The following is a 10,486-nucleotide window of genomic DNA, read 5'->3' as shown; positions in this document are numbered from 1 at the left end:
CATCATCTCCAAGGGCAGTGGCGGTTGTGGCGGCAAAGAGGAGGTGAGAGGGTTGGAGGGCAGCGGTGGTGAGGGAGGTGAATGGAGGCGCAACGCATGGAGTGTGAGGGTGGCGAAGTGAGAGAGGTGAAGTGCAGTGTGAGTGGGTGGTGGGGTGGCAGTAGTTATTAATGGAGGGATGCTAGTTCATATCTAAATCTGAAGGGACACATCTGTAGTAAGAAATTTCCTTTTGCCTACCATTTTTTCCCACATTCCCCAAGTCCATTCACATCCACCTTCCCACATTCTAGGGTTCTGCTATCCGCTCCCTGCCACCACCGCATCCACGCACCTCCACTATCTTCGCCCCCGTCCGCTCCCCACATTCTAGGGTTCCACCGCTACCGCATCCGCTCGCCGTCCATATCCGTGGGGAGGAGGCGCTCGTCACAGCTACTGGTGGCTACTGGTGGCTAGGGGTGGTCCAACATCCCCTCCTAAAGCACTCCTGATGGTGACCTCTTCACAACCTCCTCGAGGCCTTCACCTACTAGTACCTCCTTGGTCATGTCTAGGGCTGCCGCTCCTAGCCACCAACGCCAGCGCCCCTGCCGCTACCACTATTCCAAGCTCGATGCTGCAAGTACTAGATTTCTTTCCCTCTTTTCTTTGTTCTGTCGATATGGGATTTCCAGACTCTATGATTTGAAAATTAGAATGTCCGGTTATGTTTGTATGATGAAACCTAGTAGTTTTGTTCTGCTTGAGTGGATTGAGATGTTCTTGTGCTTATGACATGAATGAAATACTAGACTTGTAGCATTGGTTTCTAGAGCCTAAACTTGTACATGTATTTTAGTCTTATCATGTTTACTGAACACTTGCTCTAGACTAAAGTTAGCTAACATTGTAGATGCTAAACGCTTGCTCTAGACCTATAGATTATTGAGATGTAGATGTGTTGTACAATGGGTTGTAAATATTGATCTGGACTATTAGCTTTACTATATTACTGAACACTTGCTCATACTCTGCTTATGCTTGTTGATTAGTATAAACTATTGTGGGTCATACTTAGCTAAAAATTTCAATTATTATTACATAATCTGTTTGGGTCATACTTTGTAGTTTGTATTTTCTTTTGCTTCTTAAATTATTGATCTAGTTGTTGATGATCTAGTTGAGTGGATTGAGATGTTCTATAGCCTGAACATGTAGATGTATTTTAGTCTATTCTAAATTTTCTTTTCTAAATTGAACATCATCTCATGACATTTTTGGTGTTGTTTTCACTATATATTTGTCAAACATGGATATGTGGTTCTATAAAAGGTGTCTGCACCGCTAGCTATTGACTACTATTAGTGGCCTATCAGAATGGTAAGATGTAGCTTTATGATATACTAGCACTACTTACTGTTAGATGGTACTGCTCTATGATGTTCACTAACAACCTTACTCACCTTTGTTTGATAGGTGTCTGATCATGCATCTACGGCATCATCATTAAATGAAGACGAAGAACCAACTAATAGTGGAGAGGAGGGACATAGCAGAGATGCTAATGAAGAGGAGGAAGAGAGATATGCGGATGCAGGGGACCAAGAGGGAGATGCTACTACAGAGGATGAAGAGAGAGATGCTAATGTAGAGGCGCTAAAATCTAACCTCCTCGTCAACCCTGGAGAAGAAAGAGGACAGTCACCTGGTGGCCAGATGATAAGCTAACCATCATGGAGCTCACTCCGGCTAGGATTCCCATAGAGAAGAGGGCCCAGATAAGAATCAGGAGGTTGATTGGTCTGATTGCTAGACAAAGGATCTCCTTGGTCTTGCCTTCATTCAATTCACTAAGTGAACAAGACAAGATGGCTATATTTGATGAGTGTGTCCAACCATGGTTGGAGTTTCCAAAAGAATTGAAGGCTATTGCGTGTAAGAAGATAATGCAGATGGTAGCCAAGAGTTGGAGAACCCACAAAAGCGACCTTACATGCAATTTCATCAACAAAGGGTTGGATGCCACAGTGAAGCACACATACATTCCGAAAGAAGATTGGGCAAACTTTGTGAAACTAAAGGACAGTGATGAAGCAAAGGCAGCAAGTGAGAAGTACAAGAAGCTTTAGGAGAGGAAGTTGTCTGACCACTACCTGGGGACAGCAGGGTATGAAGGGAAAGCCATAAAGTGGGAGTAGGAGGACAAGGAGTTAGCCGCCCAAGGCATCAGTAATCCTTGGGATCAATTTCCAAGTGGCTGCCCAAGGAATTGGCTACGTGCACAGAGTACTTTGGTTAAGTCAGAAGGAAGTGATGAGATTCATTGGTTGAAAGATTCAGGTGAAAGTATATCTAAGCAAATTATAGAGAAGCAAGGAGCCTGTGAGTCTTCAGGGCTCACTTTGGTTATGGAAAAAGATGTGCTCATAGAGGTCATGGGCAGCCCAAAACAGATAGGCCGCGTGCATGGTGTGTCTAGTTACAGTGGTTGGAAGCATTGGTCAGACTACACCGACATGTATAGAAAGAGGAAGCAATCAACAAGTGATGTGGATGTGGATGCCATCAAAGAAGAAGTTAGAAGCCAAGTGACAGAAGAAGTTACCAAGAAGGTCACACATGATATCATGGCCATGCTACGTGACCAAGGAGTCTATTTGAGGTCGCCCTCCAACATCCCTAGCCCTGTAGGTGGTCGGAAGAGCAGCTGTGCCTCAGCCTCGGATGCAGTCAAAATAGACTACTTCGACGGACTTGAGGCAACTCCAGATCTAGATACTATGAACCTTCTGACAGAGCCAACACCTTGTAGCCTTGTAATCAACCATGCAGGTTATCAGATGGAGGTAGCAAGGGGTCGGGTGTTCCCACAACAAACTAACCTATGTTCACAACCAGTAATGGAACATTATGCCATTGTACATATTGATTATGTACATTCGGAACATGAGGACAAACCACTGAGTTTGTGCCCAAGTGATGAGGTAAGAACTCTTGGACAGGCTCTATACAAGAGGGTCCAATGGACGAGAGGCTAGATTGTGGTATCACCAAAGGTGCTCTCTTCTCCAAAGTTATCAAGACCTCCACTGCCTATGAGCTTCAAAAGCAATCTAAAGGACTTTGTGACAGGCGAAGAGTGCAACTGTTGAGAAGCCATAGAGTGCCACTACTTTAGAAAAGAATGCTTCAAAGGTGGAGAAACCCAAAACTAAGTCCACAACTGCTACAGCTAACCCACCGACACAGCCTGGAGCAACCAAGAGTGACAGCAAACTAGAGCAACAGGTGGGTGCCAAGCAGCAGAAGGTGGAGAAACCCACCAAATCGTCTAAGAGTGCCCCTGGGGTTCTGTATGGACAAAAGGCAACGCCAAGTTTAAATTTGGAGAGCGATTCCTATCAGAAACAGATCTTGAGAAGGCAGGACCCGGGTGTGTTGCTCTTCATGCTCGGTACATGAAAGAATGTGAAGAGTTGAGAACGCAAGGGATGGTTGCTGTGATCAAGCGCCAGCATTTTTGGTGTCCTGTAGAATCTGAGCGTTTCATTGTGGGATTAGATGACTTGTTTGACCTCTTCAAACTTGATGGATTGGATGTAGGACTTCTTTGCTGCTTGACACTGTAAGTACAATTTCTTCTATTTTCTAGACTTTTTCATTTTTAGCTAGGGATGCTCTTCATATATTTGCTTGCTAAATTGCTTTTGTATGCTTCTTTTATTCCTAGATGCCTGATTGTAGAAGCTAGGGCCACAGATGTGGCAGTTGGCCTTTGTGATCCAGATCTAGTGTCAATAAAGACTATGAACATTGATATAAGTTATAGCGTGGGGTATCTGGAATATTGCCTAAGGAAATATGCCAAAAAAATATGTGATGTTTGCGCATAACTATGGTGGGCACTAGATTGCTATTATCATCGTTCCAAAGTGGCAGAAGGTGATGTACCTCGACTCCAATAGAGGCAGGAAGTCAGATTTGAGTCCTATCAAATATGTGATAGATGAGTGAGTATTTTCTAGCCAACTATTGATCCATGTATTTCTTTCTTAATTATGTTATTGGAAGTCAATATAATTTGATAACAACACATGTATGTGTAGGGCTTTTGGCAATTGCCAACCCAAGCCGAAGAAAGGGCATAAAAAATGAAGTTGACCCATGCCTTCAAAATACCAGTAAGTAGTGCTTCACTTCCAGTTGTGAAGTCATTTTGTCAATTCAATTATTAACCATGTGTTTCATATGTTCATAGTGCCAGTAGCAAGGTCTGGACCACACATGTGGGTTCTTTGCGGCCCACAACTTGATGCTAGCGATGGCATAGGCCGATTTGAATGATCGTGAGGTACGACTGCAAATATATATGGATTTATTAGTGCTTAGCTGCTGTGATCTACTTGGAGTGCGTTGATCCTCTCTTATTGTCAAACATATATATATACTGCTACTGTGATCTAGAACAAGATGAAGCTGCTATTGTGATCTGCTATGATCCTTTTGTAGACTATGGCTAGCTTATATATATTTACTAGTAATTTTTGGTACTGCTGCTGTCATATATATATATTGTCATCTCTTATTGTGCAGCTTCATTTTATGGATGATGGCTATACACATGTGCAACTTCATCTTATGACTACATTTCTTTGTCTTAGGATTTTGAAGTGCAGTCCACTCCAATTAACTTGGAGTACATTAGAGAGAAGATCGCCTCGTTTATTGTGTTGCGGATCATCGACGAAAACGGCGAGTTTCATTATGCAGATACACCATGATGAAGTGCCTGGTATATATGTTCATTCGATCTGTCCTATAGCTAGCTGCTGCTGTGTCTAATCTGTGAACTGTGTTTGGAGCTGTGAGATACAATTAACCTGGACAATCTGTGAACTGTGTGTGATGAACAATGTGTGTACTGTGTGATGAACAAATTAAGTTTTGAAATGAACAGCTTTGATCTGTGTGTATATATATATGTCATTTTTGTGAGATCTATGTATATATATATGTGATCTGTGTATATCTGTGCTGTGTGGGCTGTGTTGTGGGCTATAGACGTGTCTAGGCTATAGACGCATCTATAGTATTTTCCTTGCTACAGACGCGTCTGTAGCCTAGACACGTCTGTGGTAAGCAAAATACTACATACGCGTGTAGAGAATACGAGTCTGTAGTATGCAATTTACTACAGACGCATTTACAAATATCGTCTGTAGTAGGATCCTTACTACAGACGTGTTCACACAGACGCGTTTACAAATATCGTCTGTAGTAGGATCCTTGCTACAAACGCATGTATCGAACACGTGTCTGCACTTTCGTTCTTCACACAGACACGTTTACAAATGTTGTCTGCTGTAGGATCCTTACTACAGACGCGTGTATCGAACACACATCTGCACTATGGTTCTTCACATAGCTGCGTCTTAATCTTGTTGCAGATGCGTGTTGCCAACACGCGTCTCCAGTAAGAGCTCATTGTAGACGTGTGTACATACTCACCAGTCTCTCTTAAAGACTTATCACAGACGCGTGTTCGTTTTGTCACAATCCCATGTTCGTAACACGCGTATGTAGTATATGCTTATTAGAGATGCGTTATGGCAGACGCGCCGATGCGCGTCTGTAATGTGCCTAAATGCGCGTACGTGATGTGCTTTTTTTACATAGTGGCTCTAACCTGGCTCTGCCAGTGGCTCTACTCTTCCTGTATATATTCACGTCTAGGAAGGGATTCCTACAGGAAAGTTGTAGCACATTTTGTCTACAGCTGACAATATAGCACCCTTAAAATGTAGAAGATATCTAGGCATCCCCTTCAAAAGTTATGCACATTCTTATTACGAAGAACAGATACATCAACCTGCGCTCTCGCATGGGCTAGGCTGTTATGAAACATAGGACGTGTTTGTTTCCCATTAAAATTGGATTCGCGGCCGTCCCACTGTGAGAATAAAAAAAATCCCACCAAGTGTCTTATGGTGTCGATGATTCTTTTTACTGTGCAAGACACGTAAACCGTGGTATTGAACTAAATTTCGTGTTTTCGGCACCACAAGCTGGAGACTGCACAACCAAATCTAAAAGTTTGATACCATGCATATCTGCATCTAAATGTTATTAAATCACATCAGATGCTCAGACATATGCCAGGTCCTCTAACAAAAACGGACCAGGACTAAAAAAACAATAAAAGCTTTTATGATGCTTGAAAGAACGGCAGTGGGATTCATTAGGTTGATGCTGGAGAATATATGAACGCTTTTTTTGTATTATATTGCATTTGAAGCTTTAATGATCACCATTCGAGATTCTATATCATAGTGGCTTCAGTGCAAGCCTTGTCGCCTAGTTTAAAACGACAGTTATGCACTATAAATATAGGCCAGTGGCACATTTGGCTCCCGGCCAACACTAGCAGCACTATACTGTCAAAAAAAAAAACTAGCAGCACTAGTAAAAAAGACTTGACTGCCTTGAGAGCAACAATGGTTACTATCATACGAGTAATAGTTGGAATCATAGGTATTTTCTTTTACAGGTACGTTGAAATTGATTTCATTTCATCTCTGATTTGAAGAATCGCTTTGCTTCTTTTTTGCAGGATCTGCAGTTTGTATAGCTCTCTATGCAGTTCCAATGTACGTAAATACATCGTGAACTAAAATGACCAGAAACACAGTATTATTGTATTTCCTAGTACTGTATTTCTCGATCTGACTTTGTTTTCCAGGTTGACATTTAAAAGAGTGATAAAGGAGGCTAGCGTGGGCGAATTCTCATGCGTCCCATATATCCTAGCTTTGTTCAGCACACTCACCTATAGCTGGTATGGCTTTCCAGTTGTGAGTTCTGGATGGGAAAATATATCAGTCTGTGGCACCTGCTTAATAGGAGTCCTCTTTGAAACATCGTTCATCAGTTTATACCTTTGGTTTGCTCCAAGACAAAAAAGGGTAGGTGATCAAATTATGAACTCAGGATGCATTGTCATTAACTTCCTAGAACTCGGAAGGAAACTGAATGTTATCACTAATCTAATCAATGGTGGATGATACTAACACTACTTTTTGCAGAAGTTTGTCATGCTAATGGTATCACTGGTTCTGGCAATCTTCTGCGTGACTGTATTTACCTCAAGCTTTATAGTCCATACCCATCATGTGCGCAAGGTATTTGTTGGAAGTATTGGTATAGTGACGGCCATATCGTTTTACAGCTCTCCGCTTGTAGCTGTGGTGAGTACCGTCAGGCGTCAGTTGGAGTCAACATTCCTGAATTAAGAAAGTCTTTGTTCGCACCTCATAATTGAAACCTTTTCGTATTCCTACAACTGCAGAAACAAGTTATCAGGACAAAAAGTGTGGAGTTCATGCCTTTCTACTTGTCGTTGTTCTCCTTCTTAGCCAGCTTAATCTGGATGATTTATGGAATCCTTGGAAGAGATCCTTATATCACGGTCAGATGCAATCTGTCTTTAAATAAGTACATTAGGAAGAAGTCTATTTTTCGCCATCAAAATCAAACTATTGCTCCAGTCCGATTTTAGGTAGCATACTCTAAAGTTGAATATCTTTTTTTTCTATCAAGAGAGTCATGTCATTTCATTAAAAAGAAAAATAAAAAGATACAAAAGTGAGGGAAGTAAGACCCCCCCACATGTACCCCCCACACATAGTCAATACAGCACGCTAAAAACTGAATATCTTTGCAAGCGAACCCTAGACTAGTTGGTCTGGCTGTGCGCTTTGCACCCTCCTGGCCACAGTTCGATCCCCCTAGGGGGCGGATTTGTTGGCCGGAGGAGGCGCAGTTTATCTGCGCGTTGAAAAAAAATATCATCGTCTATCCCACGCCAAAGCACGGGTCTAAGGCCAACCCAGTCTTACGGGAGCTGCGGTGCCACTGTGTATGGGTGGGGCAGAGGCTCGGGGAGTTTTCTCGACATGCTTCAGAAGGTCTTCTTCTTAAGCACAATGCCTAGGGCTGTCTTACCCCCGCAGGTCGAGTTTTTTTTTAACTGTATATCTTTGGCCATCAAACTATGAAACCATATATATATATCTTTAGCCCTCAACTTTTTCAAATATGCTTAAATCTCCAAAGAATTCATAACTAAATATTTGTAAATAAAAAATTATAAAACTGGTACCATTTTTTTTGAAATCTATTGGTACTTGATTTAGAGTTAATTGGACAATTGGTAGAGTTTTATTGCTTGTAATTTCAACTGTTATTTATTTAAATTATTGTTTTTTGCTTTACTTTATGTTGATTACATGATACATGCTTAAGCCCTTGCCTTTTTTGGAAATCTATTGCCTAGCCAACCGATCAATATTTTTACAATGAATAGTTCTAAACAGAACACTAGATAGATTATATTTTTGGGAAATTTTGATATTGGTGTCATTTTTTATTTACAATTTATTAGTTGTGGATTTGTAGAGGTTTAATGATATTTTTGTAACACACATAAAATTAAACCATCTTTTAAACCAGCCTTATGTCAAGATTTGCTTTTGATACTTCGGCTCCGTTCGCATCGCTGAAAAAACAAGCCAAAACACTGTTCCGACTGATTTGTTGTGAGAGAAAAACACTGTTCCGGCTGAAAAAATAAGCCAAAAAAGACGGAATATAAGAGAAGCGAACAGGGCCTTCGTCGTCAAAGATATCCGATTTTAGAATTTGATAGGCAATACTGAATTTGGACTCGAGGGCCAAAAATAGACTTGTTTGAATACATTGTTGTCATGGAATTCTTGTGCCTTTGTCGGGCACCATGGTTATCACCACCAAATATAGTTACTAACCAACTCGTTTTGTTGTGAAGACGCCAAATGCTGCCGGATGTTTCACTGGCATTCTTCAGCTGGCTGTGTACGGCATTTACAGCAGATGCAAGGAACCTACAAAAATACTCAGTGATATCGAGCAGGCAAATGACATGGCCATGGCGACTAAGCCTTAACCGGAAACAGGACAATACATGCAGTCTATTCTCCAGAAACACAATTGTGCCACAATTGTACGTTCTATAGGCCAAGATCATTCTTATTATGCAGGCCAGGATGTTGTTTCGGTGAAACAAAGATTCCTTTATTTCCTTCAAAAAAAATGTAATGCTAAGAAATACAATGGTCATAGCCTCATAGGAGTATTTGTACCCAGTTATCGGTTACTCCATGAGCTAACATTGATGGCATCCATGGTGGTTAATTAGGGATGAAAAAAGTCGGGAATGGATGGAAAACTCTCTAACTGTTTTTTTATTTCATACGAGAAGAATTCCGTGCGCTTTGCTGCAGGTATCCAAGAGAAAATACAGATGAATTTGGTTAGCTGCTAGCTCTATTATGGGAGTGGAGTAGAGGAGATGGAAGGACATGACAGTTTGATGCTGGACGGAGTCATCATAGAGAAGGTACAGGATGAAAAATTTGTAATGGCTTGGACGCATAGTTGAATTGGTGGCTTGGTGTATTAAAGGAACCAAGTGGAGAACAATATAGTGCCTCTTGATCGCTTGGTGGCTTGGCAGCAAATGCAATTTAGTGTTTGAAGTTACTTCTGATGGGGCTCACGAATGCAATTTAGTGTTTGTACTTAATGACTTGGTGGGGCTCAGGTGATGACGTGGCCTCACCAAATCTCAAAGAAATAGGTAGAGGGTTTTACTATATAAAAGTATAAGATCAGATTTCTACATGGAAATGGAAACAAAGTTGGGAATGTTGGTCGGGAAAACAGAAATTCGGGATATCTGGAACGATACAATGCAGTCAAATACACAATAGCGGACGGGAATTGTAAATTAAATCAGAAACAATGACACATGTAACCATTCCAAGTGTTCAACTGAACGCAATAGATAGAGCTATACATACTAGATATGCAAATAGTCATGTAATATAATACATTCTAGATATTTTATGACACATTAAGAGAGTACACAAAAGGCACATGTGTTGTGCCCTCACTTTACTTTCGAATATGATTCTATCATCCACATGATTAATGATGATTGACTGATAAATAGTAGCAACTAACAATATAATACATATCAAATTTATGTCCCTTAGAATTTCTTATATTTGAGTATAATAAATATTTGAATACTCTATTCATGACGGAGGGAGTAGATTGGCAGATAGAATCATAAAGGCATACACAAATATATGCATAAATAGCAATGACATAATTTGGTTGACACGAGAAGTACGTAGATCATTTGTTTTTCAAAATGAACAAGCTACTTCCTACCTTCTAAATTATAAGTCGTTCCAACTTTCTTAAGGAGTCAAAGTATCTCAAGTTTGACCAAAATTATAGAAAAATTACAAAGATTCACTACTAGGAATTTCAACTTTCATGACGAACAACTTTCGTCACTGAAAAGTAAAATTCGTCATAATTTGGGTTTTATGACGAAAACATTCGTCACAAAAGTCACATCATACTTGAACTTCTATGATGAATCTAAGCAACTCGTCAT

At 40.7% G+C, this 10,486-nt stretch overlaps 1 protein-coding gene across 5 annotated transcripts; it reads left to right on the top strand.

The window, feature by feature from the left end:
• Positions 1–6,408: 6,408 nt before the first annotated feature.
• LOC136517845 (bidirectional sugar transporter SWEET3a-like) lies at positions 6,409–9,518 on the top strand. Of its 5 annotated transcripts, none has more exons than XR_010774346.1 (7): positions 6,409–6,513; positions 6,593–6,629; positions 6,722–6,944; positions 7,065–7,226; positions 7,328–7,447; positions 8,825–9,019; positions 9,300–9,518. XR_010774346.1 is itself a non-coding variant. In XM_066511492.1 (6 exons), exons 1-6 carry the CDS (start codon positions 6,477–6,479, stop codon positions 8,960–8,962), a joined length of 702 nt encoding a protein of 233 aa, XP_066367589.1. In that variant the 5' UTR covers positions 6,409–6,476; the 3' UTR covers positions 8,963–9,518. The 5 variants fall into 5 exon arrangements, 3 of the variants coding, with proteins under 3 accessions (XP_066367589.1, XP_066367587.1, XP_066367590.1); XR_010774347.1 differs by having other exon boundaries at positions 6,722–6,948; positions 7,068–7,226; XM_066511492.1 differs by having other exon boundaries at positions 6,737–6,944; positions 8,825–9,518.
• The last annotated feature ends 968 nt before the right edge of the window (positions 9,519–10,486 follow it).

This window comes from Miscanthus floridulus, chromosome 17, assembly GCF_019320115.1.
Source record: "Miscanthus floridulus cultivar M001 chromosome 17, ASM1932011v1, whole genome shotgun sequence".
In the NCBI taxonomy this organism is placed as follows: Eukaryota; Viridiplantae; Streptophyta; class Magnoliopsida; order Poales; family Poaceae; genus Miscanthus; species Miscanthus floridulus.
Note: the sequence above shows the minus strand (reverse complement) of the source record. Positions and strands in the feature narration are given on the sequence as shown.

What these genes read in the sequence shown, in the direction of transcription:
- LOC136517845 (XM_066511490.1), top strand. Translation starts at nt 6,477, where the DNA reads ATGGTTACTATCATACGAGTAATAGTTGGAATCATAG. An exon ending in AGTAATAGTTGGAATCATAG is followed by an intron (nt 6,514 to 6,592) that starts GTATTTTCTTTT and finishes TCTTTTTTGCAG; the next exon opens with GATCTGCAGTTTGTATAGCT. An exon ending in GCTCTCTATGCAGTTCCAAT is followed by an intron (nt 6,630 to 6,721) that starts GTACGTAAATAC and finishes TTTGTTTTCCAG; the next exon opens with GTTGACATTTAAAAGAGTGA.